Raw genomic sequence first — 23,018 nt, forward strand, 5'->3', positions numbered from 1 at the left:
TGTTGCTTGGTCTGAATGGTGAGAAAATACCAAGGAGTCAGGGCAAACTTCACAGTCCTGGAAGTTTCTGAGATATTATCTTTGCCCAGCAATAATTGAAGCTCTAAATCTTTCTTTACTCAGTCTGCTGACAAGTCTCAGTTTCCTTTAGCACAAACAACTCTTTAAGAAAGGAGCTGTTAGCAGTGTACACAGCTTCTACGCTGCAGTTCTCAGTCACGATACTGGAAGGTGCTGAGCAGATGTAATGCCCGTCAATGTTATCATTAATTACAAGAGAGGATTGCTTTGTGCAGATTCTCGCTCTTTTTCATACACTCAGAGACTGCCTGACTTCTTAATTTATTTTTTTTCCTATTTAATTTGTGATCAAAATGGAAAGACTTCTCTTCTGTAGATAGATCTATCTAAATTAAGAGATAATTATTTGTTTGTTTAGAATAGGCAAATCAAATTTCATGTTCTCATTCCAAGCAGAGGCTCTTTTCACCTGGGTACCAGCAGTCTACAGGGAAAGCTATTGCACTTTAATACAATTCCTAAACCATTAATCACACTATATTGTTTTTTAAGAGACAAAGCTTTAGTTGCTTACAGTCTGTTTTTCAACCTTAAGCTCTTTATTTACCATCTATCCTCACTCCTCCCTTAACACTTTCAGAAATGAAAAATGTAAGGGGATAAGGAGTTCTTTCTTTCAATTGAGTATACAAAGGCTGTTTTCAGAAATTTCTTCTGTGGCAAAAGCAAGGTGAAAAGATGTGGCAGAAGGTAATATAAAATAATGTGTCCAGGCTAGATTCTAGTTATAATTCGGAAGCATTCAGTACTGCCATCTGTTTTGTTGTCCTGAAATACACATGGATGGATGTCCCATAGCACAAGTCAAAGAAACCTGATGCTCTGATTTGTCCGTAGTCTCCGTGGCTCCCGGGGACTTGGGCACAACATAGAGGTAACTGGGGTCTGGTTGTACCACATCTCAGTTTATTGTGTTCGGCTGCTGCTTTATGATCTTGACTCGATCATTTCCCATCTCTACCCGTAGTGCAGACTTACTCTTCTTATTTTGAATTATTATCAAAGCTAGCAACAGAAGTCATTCAGCATTATCTCTGCAGAGAGCTTATGAGATGAATAAATAATACTGCCCTTGATGGATATTGGCTATTCTAATTTATTCTCAAAAATCCAGATTGGCTAAAATGATCGTGTGAATTAAAGAGGCTCACAGCACCAGTTTTAGAATTCAGTTACCGTGTTACAGAAAGGTCTATTATTTACATAGAATAAAGAAGTAATGTTCATTTCCGTTATTGCTTGGTGGCAATAACTGTAATGGGATGCCTATTGCTGATGATAAACCTGTACAGTTCCTGAAAGAAAATTAAGTTCTGGCCAGACTATTCCTGGCCTATATTTTCTTAATTTTTTTTTGTGACTAAATTGTATCGGTATTGCTTTTGCAGATTATTTTTATTTCGTTTTAAGGCCAGTTTCTCATTTTAAAGAAAGAATTAACTTGTATCGGAAAAAACAGACTTATTTTCTATTTGATATTTTTCACTGTCAGTTTCTTAACCTATTTCCTTCCTCAAGAGACTTAAATATATGAACTTCTAAATACACAGATAGGCAGGTTTGGTCCTTTTTTGTTTTAAATTTTTTTAAGGGAATTTTTTAGTGCCTGTGAGGCTGAAACCCTGGAGATTTCAAACTTCTTTCATCCTCCAAAATGTCAGCAATTTCAAAGAACTGGGTTCCTGTACATTTCTTTTTACGTGCTCTACAGTTCTCTCCAAACTTGACTTGCAAGCTCTTTCTCTGCAGGTGAGAAGGGAGTGCAGGCAGGGCACATATTTATACCTTAGATTTCTGGCTGAAACAGTAACCAGGGCAAGGAGGGCACCCACGCGCCAGCAAGCTGTGCACTGTCTGAAAGAATGACACTGCTTTTTTGCATCTCCATCCTATTTTTGTGGTCTCCTTCTGAAGCTTGCAAAGTAGCAAACTCAGTTCAGAGCCAGCTGAGTTAAGATGTCATGATTTTCTGTTATTGTAGTGGAAAGAGACGTTAGAAAACATGAAACAAAGCCAGCCATGCCAAGTCCTTTTCCTGTTGTGCTCTGTGATCCACACACTGCAGGAACTCTCAGCCTTCAGCTAATATTTCTTTTTTTTCTGGATTATGAGCTACCGGTTGACAGAGCTGGAGATTTCTAAGGGGTGGTGTGCGCAGGTCTAGCACATCTCTTTGTTTAGACCAGAGGATGATGATGGAGGATGAAGGGAAGCAGGGAATGGGAATAAATCCTGTTTCTGGTAACCGAGTCTAGCAGTGGTAATGAAGAAGGCAGCAATTGATAGGAGAGGAATGTAATTTGCAGTGCTGCAGAAGTCAGATGGGCTGCATGATGAGGTTGGTATGGAGAAGAGAACAAGACAGGGCAGGTGTGTGCTGGGAGGAACAGCAGGAGACGTGGCTCGGCTGGGAAGGTGTGACACGTAAGGAAGGAATACAGAAAAGAGAGCGAAGAGGTAGGAATGACGAAGTGGGGCAAGTAGAGTGTGCAAGAATCCTTAACCTTAAAGCATTAAAGCCATTTAAAACTTGTCAAAAGCTATTTCCTCCACAGTTGTGTACTGCATATAACTTCCTTAGAGGAAGAAACAGTGCTTCCCATGTTATTATGAATGAAAACTTTCAAGACAAATGTCCCTTTAGATTTGTGTCACGTCTTCTAGGCAAAAATAAATGGCTATTTGGAAATCAGAAGTATCTGTGTAACAAAAATATCTTTTTTTTTTTTTTTTTTTAATTGTATACTATGATCTTGAGGAATGGTCACTCTTTCCTTTTTGGCTGTGCTCAGGTTTTCCTTACTTTATAATGTGTGAGGGGAACAGCTGTTGTATCACTTCTCATTTAATGGTATGTGTAAGTCTGAGGTAATTAGATAATATTATTTGACAGGTCAGGAAAGGATCTTCTAAATATTTTTCTTTGGTAGGTGACCCGTACCTTTCCAGGGAAAAATCTTCAAATTTTGGCTGAAAATGTCTCCTAAAATTTTCAGCTTTTCAAGCATTAAAAATTATCTGCTCTTCCCAGGGAATCCCCAGATCAGTTCCTTCATGTTCTCAAGGTGCAAACCAGAGGTTTTAGATTTAAAAGCTCTTATTGAATCTTAGTTGAAGTTTTCACAGTAATAACCTATAGGCAAGATTCTGCATGAAGATATGTTGTTTGAGTTTCTTGGAGCTTGGAGCAATTAAGCATGTTTAAGGCAAGTTTAATTAAACTGAATCCATAATCAGTTATTGTTCTTTCCCTTTTCTCCCTTCAATCTTAAACTCTTTGTCAATGGGACATTAATTACCCTGTCAAATCTTTCAGTAATACAGAAAAGATTTCTATTTAAAAAAAAAAAAAAAAAAGCTAGGATTATATTAAAAGAAATTCTACTTTTTTTTTGTTTTGTTTTGTCTTAGTGAAAAAAGGCATGACCAATTTAAGAACAGGGTGAAAGAATTTCTTGCGCTTAATTTTGAAGGAAGTTTAGCGGTTTTGAAAAGGATCAAAGTAGCAACCTGGAATGTGTATTTTCATAGGTACATTCAAGTAATAACATTTTATATAGAAGGAAGTCCCAGATTTCGTCCCCCTTACACTGGAAATCAAATAAATACAGGATCTAGATGCGATGGTCTGCTATGCTAAACTGAAATTAAATACATAATTTTTGTTCTGTTTCATGTTGCTTTATCCTTTGAAGCAAATCTGGAAGCTAATGTTTCACAAGAGCTTGTGGTTCCCAGGCTATTATAGCGTGTGTTGTCTTGTCTCGGGTAGTTCTGCTGAGTGCGACAGATGTGTTACAATTTCCCTACTGTAAATAGGAATGTTTATGTTACTTATAGGATGCTAATTGCTTAGCTATCATATTTTGTAAACTGTGTGAAGATAAGGAGGAGGAGGGAACACTTAGAAGAAAGGAGAACTCAAACCATAGTTTTGGTGCTGTCAGAGGAGTGGGTGTTATTTGCGGGAGGTAAAGGCGTAGAGAGAAGGAATGACATTTACTGAGCTTATTGCTCAGACTCCTTGCAGTTCAGATGTGCCTACTGATGGTATTTCTAGCAGTAGACCATGTGTGAAAGAGGGAAAAATGACCTTATACTTAGAAAGGAAAAAACCCCTTCATTCTGTCTAAATCAAAAACATACTTAGCAACTCAGTGTAGTCCCTTGTGCCTTCAGAACTGTCAAATCTGTCACATACAGAGGCTACATCAATGAAGAGCTTTTATTACATTAGAAGAGTTTAGTGCTGATAAGTAAAGCCTATTGAAGACATAAAAGCAGGTATAGGGGTCTTTAGCTGTTAACTGCTGTGATTAGCTGGATACCATATGTCTGAGTTGCGCAGTTCTCCAACTTGAAATACCATCAGCAATGCTGCATGCAGTGCAATATCTCAGACTAAATGAACTGCAGAAGGCAATTGATGTAAGGTTCCGCAGAGAGCAAGCCTACCTTTCCTTTATTTACTCTTTAAATTTTTGATGGGTGGAATGAGCTAGGCAGCACTTGGGCCATGTTGTTGTTATTTGCTCCAGTGAGAGAAGTAAAACTATTTGATGTGTTATTTTCATGCTATTAAGCTCCCAAAGGCTAACTACTGTGAAGATGATAATGTAATATTTAGTCGTTAGGTTTGGGATTAATGGATTAGGATGCATAGTTAGTACAAATCAGCACTTGTCACGTCTATGCAAGTCCCATGAGCTGTAACCATCTCAAATATCTCTATTGTTCCAGTCGTTTTCAATTTTGTTTCCCGCTCTGCAGAATTTCCCAGGAGATGCGATGGGTCAGTAGCAGGCCAAAGGACTTCAGACCTAATCTAATCAATATTGTGACAAACGTAATGAAAGAAGCTATGTCACCTTGGAATCCCAGTACATTTTATCAGCTCTGCTACTAATGGGATGTGACAGCGAGGTTGATCTGTGTCTCCTTAGGACAGGAGAGAAGTTGTGCAAGGGCTTGTTCAAGGATGGCTGTGTGAGAAAGGATAATCTAACTCTGTTGCAATTGCAGCTGAATGTTGAAACTAGAGGTTCTTAATTAAAAATCAAACATCGAATAATTATTTTAATAACCTTCACTTTCAAATGATTTATTTATGCATTTATTACACTTTTAGCTCCTTTAACATGTCACCTATATTAAGAGAGATGGTAACTTTTTCTGTTTCAGTGGGAAGGTTCTGAAATTAGTTTCACAAATTAGAGAGCAGTAGTCACTGGCTTTACATGCATTACAAGCCAAGCAGTTTCACTTCAGTCCTTTGTAATGTTTTTATATTTTACTTTGACTTGCTCATTTTTGTAATTGCCTACAACTAGATCACTTGTTCCACCAGTGTGTGACATTTCTGAGACTAAAGTCATTGACCTTTACTTCTTTTCTCCTGTATTTTGCTCTCTTAGTACTTATTTAGCCTCAATTTATTTGCTACCTTGGTAGTCCTCACTGATGCATCCTGGTGTGCAATCTCAAAGTTTGTGTCATTGTAGTTTTGAGGTGGCAGCTTTGCTAAAGATTGTTTTTATGGTAACCTCATTTTCTGTGCCTAGGATTGCGTATCTCGTTACTAAGCTTGACAGTTTCTGTCCTTGATTCTAATAATTCTAGCTTCTATTCCCAGCTTTAGGTCACCAAGACCCTCCCTGTTTTGCCTCATCTAATATTTTATTTTTATAGTTTCTCTGTTCTTAAGTATTGTCCACATACTATGATACTACCTCTACCATGTTATTCTTAAGGCATTTTCTTGTTCTGTCCCTTTACCCTTAACTTTCAACCTCAGGTTGATGGTAATTACTGTTAAAATATTCTCATGCATAGAAATCCTATGATATGTAGACTATCATTTAGATATCTGGAGACTTTGCAGACATATTACTATAATAATTATCAATGGTGGTCAAGAAACTTGTATATCTTATTCCTTTTCCTTGAGGAGAGAAACTTTAGAGTATCTTGTGAAAATGCCAGTTTCTGCTCTGCTTGTAATATTTAACACAAAAAATTATACTGCTTATCCTTTAAGACTGAATTCTTTCTGACTCTCATTTTCAATTATTGATATTTTCTATATGAGGATTTCCATAAATTGCCTTGATATATAAATAGTGGAACAAAGCTGCCTTATACTTTTTACTAATCCTGCAATTATGTTCCGTAGAGCCTTTTACTTTTCCTTAATATGAAACTAAGCCCTCCTCTCACAGACTCCTTTACATAGCCAATGCACTAAGAATTATGGACAAGACAGCTAAATCTGACTTCTAAATCCCAGGCATAGTAGCTATGTGTTATTGCTGCTCGCTGTTTCTTTATAATAAGCTGTAAGCAGTGCAATATCTTATTAGTTAATTTGAAAGTCGTTCCCCAAGGGATTGCACAGCTTATGTGCATCAGGTCCCTACCAATCCACTTAAAGCTTAAATTCACCAGAGATACTAAGTGCAGGATCAGATCTTATTTGCTGCAGCAGAAGCATTTGTTTCCCTGTGAAGTGCCAGGATAACATTTTGGTCTAGCAGAAGTAATACGGAAAGCACCCCTGAACAACATTTTCTGGAGATGGTAAATCCCATGTGTCTGAAAATAGGAGCTTTCACTTTCTAGTTGTTTTTATTTCTAATATATCAAAACCTGGTATTTTTTAATCTTACAGACAATATTCTGTTGTGTAAGTTAACAGAAGGTGTATTTATTGTAATTAAAATGCCCCATTACTGTTAAAATGTCAGTGTTGTTGATCTTTGTTTAATTAATTAACTTGGAAGAAAAAATGGACTGAGAATGAAATCTTTGAGACTAAATACCTATCTTTGACTCAGCTATTTGAAACTTGATTATCTATTTTCTGGGAAAGACCACCTGAGTTTGAGATGGGCTGACCCCGAAAGATAAATTCAAATACCTCTGGAAAGCTGAACTTAGAAGCCCTAAACAGAGAATCACAGTGTACTGCATCACTTTAAACCTGCCTGCACAATACTGAAGCCATCTCACTTGGTGAATTTTTGTTTAAATTGATGTTTGTCTTTTGTAATATTCCACTCAAGAGGGGGGAAAATAAAAATCAAGCACCACCATAACATGAAATGCCAACCTCTGTTTCCATTTCTCTGTGACAGCAGTGTGTAAAGCCACCACCACACAACCTTCTTTATGGATGGTATCAATTCATTAAATATGATCTAAGCACGACAGAATACACAGTATAACCAGTGAATTTATAAACTGCAACACAATTTTAAGTGTGCTGTCTGTAGCGTAGAATTAAATTACTTTGACTAACTCATGTGTGGCTGGACATTACTCAGTGGCTGAGCTCTGCAGTAGCAATGCCCAGCACTGAGGTGCTCTCTCTGTAGTTTGCCCAGAGATGTATATACCTCCTAAAACGCCACCAGCACATGGAAACAGATAGTAGAGAGCACAGCGCTATGCCAGACTTACCGGGGTCTCAAGAACCATGTCTTCTCACAGCTGGGGCACCCCACGCGCCAGAGCTTGTCCCTGCTTTATGCTGCCACAAAAGCCAAGAGCTCTTCACCGCTTTTTCATGTCTGTGTTTGGGCAGAGTGTGCTGGGAACTGTGTTTTCCATTTCATTTATACTTCAGAAAAACTGAAAGTACTACGGAGGGTAGCCCACGAGAGGGAAAGTCTGAGTCTCAGCCTTCCGCTACGTAGGCGTCATGTGCCTGGGTAGTGACAGGGAACTTCCATTTTTGTTCCTCTTGAGTTACAGCCAAATCAAGGCTGTTTTGCTATTTTTCTACGCATGTTGTTACAGGAATTCAGATGCCAGTTAAGACCAACATACAGATGTTGTGAAGGAAATGCAGTAGGTTTTGGGCAGGCGTTTCTAACTGGCTGCTTTCTTATATCACTGCTGCTAAAATGTCTCCAAAATCCTGGTTCTGGTTTGTAATGATTTTAGAGCAGCATCTCGCAAATCTCTTAGTCAGATTACCTTATTTTTTGGGAAATACAAAATTCCTACAAAGCTATATTTATAATGTTTTCTATGGGAGCCTGACAGCTAGAAACAAACACTTTGGAATTAAACTTGTCGACTCCTTATTTTTTTTTAATTAATTTTTTATTTGGCCCTTCTTTGTATGTGATTTTTTGCACAGTAATGTCCACAGTATACTAAATATCCTTCAGAAGCTCAGTCAAGGTCAGAAAAAAAACTAGATGTATTCTAGTTAAAAATCTGAATTGGTTTCTTGATTAGTCAAATAATAAGCCAGAAGGAATACGAATACTCTCTATTCCACAAATATCTACAGCATGAAATCTTCCAAGCAGAGGCAAAACAGGATATAGCAAAAGGAATTTGGTAATGTCAGTTTGTGGTTAATGAAGACAGCATCTCAGTGGTGAGGCATTTTGTGTTTTATTGGGTTTTGAATAAAGGTGTAGAACTTTAAATAAGGATGTAGAAATAAGAGGACTAGGGAAACTGGACAATTGGCAAAGGAAATGAGGAAGAAAGCATAAAAGTGGTTGCAAAAGACAATGACAGACATTTATGGAAATAGAGTTGGCATTTCCATAGAGGAAATGTGAGGAAATACTTTAGAAGAAGGTAACAAGAAAGGGATGTTGTTCTATGCTAGTAGAATGTATTTGGAAGAGGTTAGGGGAATACATTTAATTTAATCCTTCATGGGACATAGTATTTGAGATGAACAACAGTAAAGGGTAAGATGGATTTGACATTACAATTGATGTGTGTGTTTAGATGAGATCTGAGAAGAAGTGGATGCTGAAGACATGGATGACTTAATGAGTAATGAGTCTAGTCAGAGTTTTGTCTGGAGTGATGGAAGGATAGGGTGGTATTTGGGAAGAGTAAGGGGGTTTTGAAAGCTGGGCAGGGGCTCTTTATTGGGGTGTGCAGTGACAGGATGAGGGGGGAATGGTTTTAAGCTGAAAGAGGGGAGATTGAGATGAGATCACAGAATCACAGAATCACAAGGTTGGAAAGGACCCATTGGATCATCGAGTCCAACCATTCCTAACACTCCCTAAACCATGTCCCTAAGCACTTCATCCACCCGTTCCTTAAACACCTCCAGGGAAGGCGACTCGACCACCTCCCTGGGCAGCCTCTGCCAGTGCCCGATGACTCTTACTGTGAAGAATTTTTTTCTGATATCCAACCTGAACCTCCCCTGACGGAGCTTCAGGCCATTCCCCCTTGTCCTGTCCCCTGGGAGAAGAGGCCAGCTCCCTCCTCTCCACAACCTCCTTTCAGGTAGTTGTAGAGAGTAATAAGGTCTCCCCTCAGCCTCCTCTTCTCCAGGTTAAACACCCCCAGCTCTCTCAGCCGCTCCTCGTAAGACTTGTTCTCCAGCCCCCTCACCAGCTTCGTTGCTCTTCTCTGGACACACTCCAGAGCCTCAACATCCTTCTTGTGGTGAGGGGTCCAGAACTGAACACAGTATTCAAGGTGCGGTCTCACCAGTGCTGAGTACAGAGGGAGAATCACCTCCCTGGACCTGCTGGTCACACCGTTTCTGAGATATTGAGAAGGAATTTTTTCCTGTGAGGGTGATGAGACACTGGCACAGGTTGCCCAAGGAAGTGGATGCTCCATTCCTGGAGGTGTTCAGGGCCAGGTTGGATGGGGCTTTGAGCAACCTGATCCAGTGGGAGGTGTCCCTGCCCATGGAAGTGGGGTTAGAACTGTATGAACCTTAAGGTTCTTTCCAGCCCAAACCATTCTATGATTCTGTGAATTTTACAATGAACCGTTGCCACTGTTCGGTGTCTTTGCCTGTGTTTCCTAGTGCACGCTTGGGCTTCAAATAGTTCCACAGATCCTTTTTTTCTGTACCTGCTTGCAGAGCTTTCTAATGTCTAAACTAATTTTTATTCAAGGGTAAGGCAGCCTAGTGTGATTTCTGAACAATATAAATCTCTAACTACAAATTATCCTACACCAGTGCTTTCAAATGAAAAAGAAACTGTTGCATAAGAATCATAAAAGGTAAAATCATACTTACTTTGCATTTCTTTACAGCAGCATTGCACAGTGGTTCTGCCATCCAGCCTTTCCCAGTGGGTGGACTTCCAGCTATTTCACTCTATGATTTTTTTCATGTGTCTTGCCTCCTTCCCCTTAAAACAAGGGGTGCAATGGATTACTAGTCAGAACACACTGTTATTTTCCACTGAAAATGCATGGCAGTATCAGAAGAAAATTTGACACATGTAGTTTTAGAGAGGATAGAGTCATAAGGAGGAGGAAAAAGCACAAATTATGCGCAAAAAAAGGGGGAAAAGCCAGAATTTTAAGTAGTAGGTGCCAAAAGAAGGACAATAGGAAAGGAGTTGGAAAGGTTAAACCCCTGACCCCAAACCCCAGTGACAGCAGTTTTGTTATAGTCATTATGGAGCAATATCTAGTAAAATGTCAGTAATATTTCTATTGCTAAATTGAATGCTTATTGAACTGCATGCTGAAAACTGTTTAACAAAAGCCTTGGAGTTTAGAATTTTATTCCTTAGTGGAATTATGGTGATAGAAGAATAATAAATAATCTGTTGTTCTTGACGAAAACTATGGCAGCATATAGGAAAGTGACAGCGCAATCACGTCTCATTAGAATGATAAATCATTAACTATATATGTTTAATATCTACTGAAGCGTCTTAAATGTGACATAGAAATAAAGGATATAGAGAAACTGGCAACCATTCTGTTGAAACCCAAGATAAAAATGGACTGGAGAGGGTCTAAGTTTGAGCTGTTTCCAGACACATTGTGGTTATGATAAACACAAAGATAATTCATCACAGACAAACTTCAAAATCAAGTCTCTTGTAGATTTTCACTAGGACTGGGGTTTTTTCGTTTAATTTTCTTTTTCTACAGAAACTTCAGTGTTGCTGCATTACTAAGCTGAACTCTGTGTGCTTAATACTGCTTGGTTGTGTACAGGTGTTCATAGGGTTTTTCCTTTCATCTAAATGTGAAATTAAAATAGAAGTGTGAGTGTGCTGGCTGGCACCAGACACGTGGGTCTGTTACAGCTGAAGCTGTTTCCCTTCAGTGATGGCACTAACCTGAGTTGTTCTCTGAACGGTTGTTTCTTTAGCACTGAGACTTTTACCTTTTTCAAATTTGAACTACTCACTGAAATTAAATGTTGAGGGAGCTTTGACAGGCAAGTGGAATAAGCACATAGAACTCATTTCACCCCTTCTGTGATTCTGTGAACAATTTCCCTTGAAAATCAGACTAAAACCCAAAACTCATTTGATAAGAGATCAAGTATATAAATATTTGAACGTATCTTACACCAAGTAGGTTAACAGTCAGATACGAGAGTGATGATTACTTCATGGCCATGAGGAAAGAAGGGCTATATCTTCATATACTTGCACTTTCCAACCTAAATTTTCCCAAGTGCTTCAATGTCATTAATGAATTTTTTTTCAGTTAGACCTTGATCTATTTCTTAGTTTAATCCAACTTATAGGGCTTCTGTGGTCACAGTTAGTCTATGGATTATTTAAAATCAAATTTACTGTTTTCAAGTCAAAATCTGATTTCTTTGATTTTCTTTATACAAACAGAACCAACTATGGGAAGCAAGCAAGAAACATGAGAAATGCAATTTTGAGTTGGGTATACATTGTTCTGTTACTTTTATGTGATAGAAGGTTTTTCTGTCTTAATAATACCAATGAAGAAATGCTGTTTCACTTTCCATGCTAATAGCTGCAGGTTTTGCCTGGAACTGAAGTGAAAATATTTATTTGCTTGTTTAAGTCAATAAATATGTTTGAGATTCAGGACAGCTTTTCCAATGACTTGGAGAGTGAAGATGACTTCCATATAAATAATTCAAAGACCTTCTGGCAGGCCTTCCAAGCTCTGCTACAGATGCCATCAGACCCTATTGCAGTACGAGCACACACTTGTGTTTAGATTGTTATTAGTAAACATGGTTACCAGCTGTGTTACATAGCTTCCTTGTAAAGATTTCTCTTTTCAGTAAAGCATGGGGTGCCCTAATACCTAAGGTACTGGCTTCCCATTGTAGGGCATCTCCTTTTGCTTTTCCTCTTTACTTGTGATGATGGAGCGGGACATACTGCATCTCAGAATCATAGGGTCGTTGAGGTTGGAAAAGACCTCTAAGATCATTGGGTCCAACTGCTAGCCCAACACCACTGTGTCTACTGAACCATGTCCCAAAGTGCCATATCTGCATGTTTTTTGAGCACCTCCAGGAATGGTGACTTTACCACTTCCCTGGGCAGCCTGTTTCAGTGGTTCACCACTCTTTCTGCCTTTCCTGAGAAAGCCTCTTAATGCCATAATCTAGACATTTTCCATATGCAGTACCAGGCAAAGTTGTCTTGACCTTCAGTGTTAGCAAGATGTGATCTCTTCTAGTTGCTGCGTTATGAATTAGACCTATGCATGGGTGCAATCAACACTTACTCTGTCATTTGTTATCCTGTTTCTCTCAACCATGTATCATGCTTGAAAAGAATGAATGGTCTCTGCTTTAGCGGAAGATGGGTGTGCCCGTATGGGGGTAAACTAGGCTTTGACTTCAAAAAAAACTGCGGGCAGTCAGCTTCCCTTTTTATAGAAAGAACAGCTTCCTGCAAGCACAGACACTGCAATGTGTATAGACTGGAAGTCCCCATCCCCCTCAAAATTTTATGTAGTGGAACCTACAGCAAGTGTAAAGACATAATGGTATGTTTATTTTTAGAGAAGTGGGAAATTCCTGTGGGAGTAAAAAGTTCTCATAGGTTTTTTCACCATTCGCCCAGTTACTTGAATGCAGTAGTTTGGAAGAAAACACCAAGACAGCTAATAAAATCCCAAAGAAATCACTGAATTTTGGGGGGTATTTTTGCAAACCTGGTATTAGAGAATATATAGTTGGTATTAGACGATACAGTAGCAATGTCTCTTCTGTTGCATCTTTCTTATTGAGATATTATGATAATATTAATGCCCCAAATGTAGTTTTTAAAGGTGTACATGCTAGCTGTTGTTCAACATAAACAGTTGTGATTTTTCCTATGTGTAAGAAGATCCATGTGTGCTGCTGGCTTAAAATTAGAATCAGTATACCTCCCCAAAGAGCTGTAAGGGTGCTGTTAAGCTACATATCTTCTTGATGTTGGTAGATTGTGATTGACATTGCTAATTTGGACTCAGTCTTCTTTTGTTATTGGAAGTTGCTGATTTTGGAAGGAGATGCTTTTTTCCCATTCATTTTTGATATGTCAAGATTGACTCTAATGTAACGGAATCCATTTCTGACTGTTACTACTGCAGTTTAGTTTTTGATGGAGTATTATCTCTAAGCAATGCCAAGGCTGCTGCAAGATGTGAGTACGGAATTAGCTTTATTCCTTGGTACTTGCATAGCACATTTCATTATGATGCTAAAAGTCATCTTGGTTTCTCCTCTTGCTTGATAGTGGTTTATAATCATCACTGTTCAGTGCCTTTGATTCTACTGTTTCCAAAATGGAGCTTGAAGATGGGAAATCCACAGAGTTTAATGGCTTTTTATTTCCAATTAGTTGAGGACCATCAGCAGTTGCATAGCAAAAGATGGATCTAATGGGAAGTTGTCACAGTGTGGGTTCTTGAAAGTCCAGCAGGTTGACTGGCATCTGAGAGACGGAGTAGTGATGGGAAATAGCACCGAGACCTTTTCATCTGGCTGCCTCTCAGGGCTTTTTGCAATGATTTACTCCCAGGCCACAGACAAGTAACTTCAGCGGTGGCAGCACTGTGGTGCTGATGGAGAAATTAGACTCATCTGTCACCCTGCTGTGTCTGTGGTATTCCCAAGACAGCAGAGACTGCTGAAGTGACTCTTAAAGGCATAGAATGGTTTAGGTTAGAGCAGACCTTAAAGATCATCCAGTTCCACCCCACCTGCCATGGGCAGGGACACCTTCAACTGTGTCATTATACATGACTCTACCAGTAGAACCCGCCTTGAAGAGATAATGACCTAGGATAGAAAATTGTAACTAGATTTTCATTGCTTTTTGGCAGTTATGAGTGAGGAAATGTCAGGCAGTGTGTTCTGACAGAGGACAGGCAGCAAGTTGGCCTGGAAAATGTGGTTTTATTAATCCATTATTCTATTAGTCTAGGAAGGGATTTGCAAAGATTGCAGGAGCTAAGGTTTTTTTGAAGTTGGAACTTTTATTTTGAATGTAAACTTGGAATAGTTAAAATAAAAGTGAAAGGAAATAGTCATGATTTTTCAACATGCAGGAATTTTTATGTTTTTTTTTATTTTAAATCATTTGTTGAGTAGTGAAGGTTTTGAGGAAATAGTTCTCTGAACTCTTTCTGATATATCGTGAATAAAACTTTTCCCTTTCAATTTCATTTAAAGTAGGAAAGAGGAAGCACTGAAAAAAAAAATACCCAGAATATCATTGCATGATGTCTGATTTGTGGCTTCCTGATGATCATCTTTGATTGCCCAGTACAACTTGTTTAAGAGACTGTTGGTGAGAAAGAAGATTTGCATTTAAAACCAGCTTCCTTATTTGAAAGAAAAGCTCTTCTTTTTCTCTGATAATCATCAGGACGGGATGGAAACTAGATTTGATTATGTTTATCAGTTAAACTTTGAAAACAGAGTACACCTGGAAATGCATCAGGAGAACATATAAATTGACTGATGATGTCTTAAATTTTTCATTTGAAATGGGGATAAATTTCCCTATAGCTATCCCTGGCACACAGCTTATAATTAATGGCTAACAAAGGAAGTGACAATTCATAATTCCTCACAAGTCTCTACAAGCACATCTTCACTGCACAGTTGAGAATCATGTGGACACCCCAGGCTGTGCCTCTTTGAGTCGCTGCCTGCCTGTGGTGCAGATCAATGCTGTTGGAAGCACTTGCTTACACATGGAAGTAGCACAGCAGTGTTAGTCCAATATTGAGCGAAGGCTTTACACCAGAGAGTGAGACTTAAGTCTGTAGAGCTAATTGCAACGTTTAGGCCCCTTAAAGAACCCTACTGGTAACATTATTCCCTTTAGCGGTGATTTTATATGCAAGTAGAGAGTTGTCCTACTTCTTCTGATTGTGCTTTGGAAAGTGGCCCTTGAGGTGTTGTATTTTAACCTCGGGCTTTATCTATCACTCTCTTTTTATGCAAAAAAAGCTGCTGTTAGCCTCCCAACCCTTGTTCTTCACTCTGACACCTTTTTGAGTTATACATTCAGTTTTTAAAGAGCATGGAGAGAAACAGACTCAAAGAAAACATTTTCTTCAGTACTGGTTTCACTGTGAGTAGTTTTCTTTTGTTATTACGCAAAGACACTGTGGCATAAGAAATCCCCATAGCTTTATCTGCAATTTGTTAATGACGTTCTTGTCATGCTGATGTAGATGGCATTAAATAGCTTTATTACCTCTCAGTGACATAATGGAAAATAAAGATGTGGACCTTAGGCCACAGGCTCTGTGGTCCCGTCCCTGCAGGGATGCGCCAAGCACTGCCATGCTGTAAATATTAGCTAGGCACGTGCAATTTGTGGGAAGTTTTCAGGGTGACAATAAACATTTTGTCCACCCGAGTCAGGAACAGCTGGATGCTGCTGATGGCAGAGTTTTTCCCATATTGGCCCTGCTGCAAAGACTGTAATCCCCCATTCTCCAGGAGTCATAACAGATCATAGCAGCGTGTTGATCCTTCACAATGAAATGCAATGATTTGCTACGCATAATTATGATAGAACATACAGCGAGGTATATATCCACAGTGATAGTTTAGCTATATACTGGCACTATAAATCTGATTAAAACAATGTCATCCTGGGTATGTCTGAAGACATAAGTTGGGATCAAGTCAGTTTTCTGATTCTGCTTTGAGAGCTGTGTCTGCTTCCTTCTCTTTCATTTTATATTTGTGTGGCTCTATCAGCATTGACAAATTTCTGAAGGGTTCTTAGAGAAACAGAAGATGGAATATACATTTTTCCACTTCTTAATTCAAGTTTCATCTTCATCTATTTTTATTCCAGCACTTAAAACTGGAAGTGGGCAACTAATTAGCAAGGATGTGCTATGCATTACTGTTTCATTGTGTAGGACTCTTTATGATGCTGAGTACAGGGCTTAAATTACTTTTACCAACTCCACTGCTTTTTTTCTTTAAAAGGATTTCTATTTGCAAGTCAGGAGGCAAACTTCTAGCTGTAGAATTGCTGTACACTTTTCAGGAAACAGGCTATTTACTAGGGATGTCCTTGGTGAAGCGGATTGCTTGGCACAGGCTCAATGTTTGCAAGTCTTGAGCCAAATTTTCAGTGGCCTATCTCTATTCTTGGACATTATCTCCATTTTTTATCATCTTTTTTAGCAAAAATATTTATACTCTGATCACACTGGAATATTAATTTCCTCTAAAAGCAACTGTCATCACTGTTAAATCTCTTTGTATTGGCATTAATGCTGAACAATTGTTTGTCTTTTACTAAAAACTCTCCAGTTGAAAAGTGAGTTAAAATGTAGTGTTTTTCTTGTTTTGCCTTATTATGGAGGCTGTGTTTTGCTTTATTTATGATCAGGTAGTTCTTTGTATCTTGACTGTTCAAAGAGAGCAATCAGTGTACGAACTGATGCTGACAGCTATTTTTCTGTTGCTATAGTCTATGTTTTCTGATGTCCCAGAATAGAATGAGGATCCTCCAAAAAGTGTGAGACCACATGTGACCAAAGCAGAAGCTGTGGACAAAGAAGTATTCTTTTTTTCTGAAAGGAAAAACCCAGCAGCTCAAGTGAAAAAAATCCAGCCTGGAAAGCACCGAACGATTTCTCATATAAATCTTCAGCATTTTTCTTGTTTACGGGCAACTCCAAACTCTTTGATCTCAAAATAGTTCATGTAGTTACACTGTGAGAACTGTTAGAAAAAATGTTCAAAAGTGATAATATGGAAGAAGGTGAATGGGTTGGGAAAACCAGGCTTTATTCCAAGAAGAAGGAAAGATGGAAGAGGGTGCCAGAATACTTCTTGAAAGAAAGGGGACTGGTGTTGCAGCCAGGATGTGTTCTCATTGAATTGAAGTGAAAAAAAGTGAAGAAAATCTTGGACTTTGCACACGTTGCACAGTCATGAAAAGCCAGGGGTACATTAAGAGTTTTATATTCTCTGTTAATAAAATTGGTAAGTCAGGCTTACAAAATAAGCGTGGACACTTCAGGATCTGGGCTGAAGGCCAGCAGACACTGAACTCTGCTTCTAGCATGAATCACAATGTTGTTGTTTTTTTCAGGGACAAGTTGTTTTCCTGGTAGATGCAAAAGGCCGTTCTGTGGAAGATTGACTTGAATGAATAAATAAAGCTTGCTGTGACAAATGGGACCAAAAAAGCCACAATTTGGTGTTCCACGGTGCTTTAGAAAATATAGTAGGAAAGCCTCAGCTGGTGGAGCCTTATCTTATGGCTGTGTACGAGGTACAGGAGACAATGGGATTCTCATATATCAAGATAAAGGAGGTGAAAGAAAATGTAAGGCATTTGGCTTCGAAGTATGAAGGGTTTCATACTGTTGGTCATATCTTTCCTTTTTTGAGCATTTGCTTGAGCATAGTTTGCATGCATATGTTTTGGCATTCCTTTGTCAAGCAATTCTGGTAGAAGCATCCCTTGCTTTTTGTAGTTTCTGTTTCTGGATGGAGTTTTCTTTGCTAGAGCTCAGGCTGCACTTTGTTCTTTTGACTGTTTTAGTATCCTGCACTGTATTATGGTGATTATCTATTTACGTACTTCAAAGAGCGAGTGATATGCTCTTTACACTTTGGGAGTGAAACATCATATAGGGTGAAAAACCAGAGAGAATGAGAAATTGTGTCCAATCATATTACACTCCTCATTAGGCTGGATGAAAGCATGGGGAAAGCATTGAAAACCAATGCTGTGCTGATGCACAGTTCATGTGAAGTATGTCACATTGTTTTGTGTCAGTGATAATGTGTAGCTGATTCAGGGTATTGAGAAATTACTGATTCCTGCTTATCAATGTCCTCTGTTTAAATCAACTGTCTTTAAATTAGTTTAGTGAATTTTTTTGTAATATTTACAAGTATAAGAGAAACTGTCATGGGCTACTACAAATAACTTATGGATTTTATTGTCAAAATTTAAGGAATAATTTAGAAAAGTTACCTTCAAAAAACCTAAAGAAACAGCTGCCTTTCCATCAGCCAATTCTGCATCTCTCTACCCACATTTTCTCATAACCAGTGGGTGACAGAATAGCATACGGTTTGATGCTGATGGCTGTTGAGATTTTCTCACAACAGAAATGCCTCCATTCTAGTTTACAGTTTGAAGAACTGTCAACATGTATTTCTGTTTCTTGGAAGACCTTCTCATTAGCCCTGCACGCTTACTATGATGAGGAAAACATGACCAAGAAAGACACATTTCATAATTACAGAAATGAGAGAGTCATTGTCACAGACATGTGAGGGGGTAAGGAGGGGGCGGGAATCACTAGTGAGTGCTGAAAACTATTATTAAGACCTGTACTTCCAACTCCCTGCTCTGTTGTAGCAATTACTTTGGTCATTAGTCACCAGAACCTGCTATCAGTTCTTTGCATTAGGTTTTCTCACTGTGAAAGGTAATATCTTCATAGAATCATAGGATGATTTGGGTTGGAGGGGACGTTAAAACCCATCCAGTTCCAACCCTCCTGCCATGGGCAGGGACACCTCCCACAGGATAAGGCTGCTCAAAGCCCCATCCAACCTGGCCTTGAACGCTTCCCGGAAGGGGGCATCCTCAGCTTTCCTGGGTGACTTCTGTCAGCACTTCACCACCCTCATAGTGAAGAGTTTCTTCCTAGTGTCTAATCTATATCTCCTCCCCTCCAATTTAAAGACATTTTTCTTGGGGTTGGTTTTGGTTTCTTCTTTTTTTTTATTTTTGGACATACTTTTTCTGCCACCGATGACTCGGGAGGCACAAGTCAGATATGGAGAGCACTTGAGTAACCAGGAGTGTTTTTCTCGACAACGCAACAGAAGGAAAAGGCTCGTCAGGACCTTCCCAGGCCAGGTCAGGTGCTGGCGTGCCCGCTGCAGCACTGCACCCCCATACAGATGCCCGCCACTTCCTGCCCTGACATCTCTGTTTTATACTTTGCTTAAGAAAACCAACCTCAATCTGCCAGTAACAGGGTGAAGTTTGGAGGTGAACAGACATCCTGGTAGCTGTCACTGAGCTTGTTTAGTGAAGTGTAATGTCTAGTCTTTGTCATGTGTTCATCTAAGCCTCAGGAGAAAGACGTTTAAGTGTGATATAAGCAAATACAAGCTGAGCTGATCAATAATAAAGGTGAGAAATGCAATTGCTGCCGTGCCTGATTACTTTAAACCTTTTTTTTTCATAAATCCAGATGTTGGTTTATGCTTGGTATTTTTAACATAAGATTTATGACAATGGTATGTGTATTCAAATCAAACTACTTTGAAAGCCAGTTTTTAAATTTAGTGGAAATGTAATGTGATCAGCTAATTCTGGTGACCACGATGAACTGGCCACCAAAAATGCATCACTGAATTGACTTATTTAATGCATGAGCTCATGGTACGTAATGTAGCACTGGATATTGCTATGGTCCCTGGAAAGTTTCAGGAGCTAAAGCATATCTTAATGCAAACTTTTGTAAGAGTAGTTTTCAAATTCATCATTAGAAATTACATTCTATTTTTGGGTCCAAGAAGATGAAAATATGTGAGATTTTAAAAGGAATTAAATGTTAACTATGTTAAAATCACTACATCAGCTGAAAATGAGGGTCAGTGCCGTGCAAGTCAGTATGTTTGAACAGGTGACACCAGAGCTATGTCCCATGGACTTGCCTGCCACAAACCTGCTGTGTGATTCTCACTGAGGTGCTGGGAATATGTTTCCATAGAAGGTCACAGAGAAATTTGCTTTGTCAGCAGTCTGGTTTGGTAATTTCATGAGAGTCCAGCCTGAGAGCCCTAGAAGTGTTCCGATCTAGTGCTGTGCCCACACTGGTAAATCCAACTAGGCTACAGATAAGCATCATGTTCACACTTTTGCTGTGCAGATTCCAGGTGGCAACTGCCTTATACCCAACCAATTACAATAAACTTATGCCCATTCTGCCCTGCTTGTACAGACACGTGCTACTTTTATCTCATCTCTGTCATTGTCAAGGGCTTTACCAATCCCATTTGCGTACGTTCACTTTTTTTCCTTATGTGCCGAAAAAAAGGCTTGGTGTAAACCCTTTTGTTCCTGAAATCAGCATTAGTCATTTGTGAGGCATCTGTTGTCCAAGAACTCTAAGATATGTTACAAACAGCAAGCGATTTATCTGAAACAGGTTCCAGAGAAACTGGGGCTGCCCCATCCCTGGAGGTGTTCAAGGCCAGATTGGATGACGCTTTGGGCAACATGATGGAGGGTGTCCCTGTCCATGGCAGGGAGGTTGGAACTGCATGATCTTGAAGGTCCTTTCCAACTCAGACCATTTTATGATTCTATGATTTATGTATTATTCTGTATTTTTATATATTCTATGATTTACTGTGTGGAGACGGACTTTATTAGGTTATCTTTGAGTAGGTAGGTTTACTGGCTACAGGATGATGAACGAGTTACTTAATATAAGGTTCAAAGACTCTGGAGTGTTTTTGTAGTTATTGTATTCTTTGTATTTCAGGATAACAATAATTTAATAGTCTTCCTTCATAGTTTGAGAAGGATTCCAAAAACATAAGCAATATCACTAACTTTATTTTTCAAACAAGATGATGGATTCTCTGCTTGTTGACTTTATTTTTATTATTTTTCTGATGCTGTTCTGAGCTAATGGCAGAGCCAGATAACAGCCCGGCTCACATGGCGTCCAGTCCTGTGACCTATTCAGCTCAGTTATTGGTATAAAAACCACAAATAACCCAAACCCTATAGCAATATTGTCTCTCTGACCTTTCATCACTCCTTTGTGGGAGAACTCTTTTTCATGCAGATTTCCAGTAGAGATAATGTATAGTTTGTACAAGTGAAGTCATTTTAATTGCCTCTTAGCTTTCATTGAACTGAAAAGAAATTTCAGGAAAAAAAGTTTTGTAAAGATTATTCATAATTAATCATAGTCCTATGAAAGTGCATTGCAATTTCTTATAGATAAAGTAGGCGTATGATCTCCTGTGGAAAGCCTGATTAGTCTGCATTTAGCAAGCCAAATGCAGTTTTATTCACTGAGGTCAGTGCCAGAGTGCCAAAATATTTAAAAATATTTTTTTCTGAATCTCCTTAAGTCCTTCCTTGACATCATTATGTGATACTAAATACATCTTAGCCGAGTTGGGAGACAGGTATTATTATGCCTTTTATGTTTTCTAAAGCTGAAAAAGAAGTTTGAAAATCTGAATTCAGAGAAGAATCCTTTCCTTTCTTTTTATTTTTTTTAGTTCTCTGATTACTTTGGCACATAGGGACAGTAAGAGTGATTAGTCTCTTTATATCAAAGATAAAAGTTCTTTGATTTTTTTTTCTGTGTTGTCTTTTCATGGTGTATGCGTCTCTTGAGAAGAAAGTTATATTGTTTAATTTAAGATTAGTTACAAATTAATTAAGTTTTACATTTTTTACTTCTAAATGATACGGATTATCTCATTAAGTTGTTATCATTTGCATCTCTGTTGTGTAAAACTTTCTGCTTTTACATCTCTCGGACAAGGCAGGCTTTTAGTGGTAAGGTTTGTTTTGTCTCACTGGAAATACTTCAGGAAAAACATCATAGAAATGAGGTCTGGAAGAGACCTGAGATATCGCTTAAAACCCACTCAAGATAAAGTACACAGTATTCTCAGCACATGGCTTTGAAATGGTTCTTCAAATGAAAGATTTGTTTATGTGTGTTGTAAGCAAAACAACTGCAGTCTTTCCTTGTAGGATATTTTTCCATTATTTTTTAATCTCTCTCACTTTTCTCTGAATGCTTCCAGGGTTTCAGTAGTTTGGAGCTCAAATTTGGGCACTGTATTCCAGTTGGAGAGACACCAGCATTAAAGAGTGGAACAGTTACCACCACTCCTTGCATGTAATATTCCTCTTCTCTTTTAAATGTGTTTTTAGCAATCACACTGAGCTATATCATTTGCTTATATTGCGATCCGCTGTACCTCCTGCTTACTGACTTCCTCTGTCTGTGTGAGGGCATTTGCTAGCAGTTCTCCAAGTTCACTGTGCATTTGTCTAATTTGAACTTTGTCCCGTTATTTTTAAATTCTAGTTCGGCAGGAACACTTTGAATTTAAATGCTGTCTTCCTAAGTATGTCTCCTCCCACTTTGGTAAAGTTCCCGAATGTCTCGTGTAATTTATATCATTGTTGATGGTGTTAATAAAATACTGAATAGATTGGGCAGAGTAGAGCATATGGTCCCACTGGAGGCAGCCTGCGAACGCAGCAAGCCACTGATAACTGCACACCCATTATGATTTTCCAGCTGATTGTGGATCCTGCTTATTCTGATTCCCTGTGGAGGGAACTTTCTTGGTTTCCATTTGACTATGTCCTCTGTGACAGACCAAATAGCTTGAACGTAGTTAACATATGTCACTCCTCCTGATCTGTCCTAGTCAGTAGTCCAGAGAGAAGGAAGTTCAACTGGTTTGGCATGATCTGTTCTTGACAAGATCATGTTGGTTATTTCTCATCACTTTATTGTGCTCTTGAAGCTTACAAATTGATAATTTTTCTTCCTATGTCTTCCTAAGCATTACAGTTAGCATCCTTGTATGTAATTGTCCTCCCTGCTCCCACCGTTTTAAATGCTGCTTTATCTTTCTCCAGTAATCTAGCATCTCCCCCTCTATGCTCTTTACTGGTTACAAAACAGAACATTAT

The 23,018-nt window shown here is 38.8% G+C and overlaps 1 protein-coding gene across 5 annotated transcripts in view; it reads right to left on the minus strand.

Annotated features, from left to right (window-relative positions):
* RASGEF1A (RasGEF domain family member 1A) overlaps nt 1-23,018 on the minus strand; it is a 172,742-nt gene that overhangs the window by 45,925 nt on the left and 103,799 nt on the right. For 2 of the 5 annotated variants that reach the window (XM_054071844.1, XM_054071843.1), the window contains one exon: nt 10,103-10,217. The exons of 2 other annotated variants lie outside the window; for them this stretch is intronic. In XM_054071844.1, the coding sequence (XP_053927819.1) occupies nt 10,103-10,144 (42 nt within the window). In that variant the 5' untranslated portion in view covers nt 10,145-10,217. Of the gene's footprint in view, nt 1-7,539; nt 7,701-10,102; nt 10,218-23,018 lie in introns of those variants that run through there. One more of the 5 variants, XM_054071846.1, reaches the window with a different exon arrangement.

This window comes from Cuculus canorus, chromosome 7 (genome assembly GCF_017976375.1).
Source record: "Cuculus canorus isolate bCucCan1 chromosome 7, bCucCan1.pri, whole genome shotgun sequence".
Taxonomy (NCBI): domain Eukaryota; kingdom Metazoa; phylum Chordata; class Aves; order Cuculiformes; family Cuculidae; genus Cuculus; species Cuculus canorus.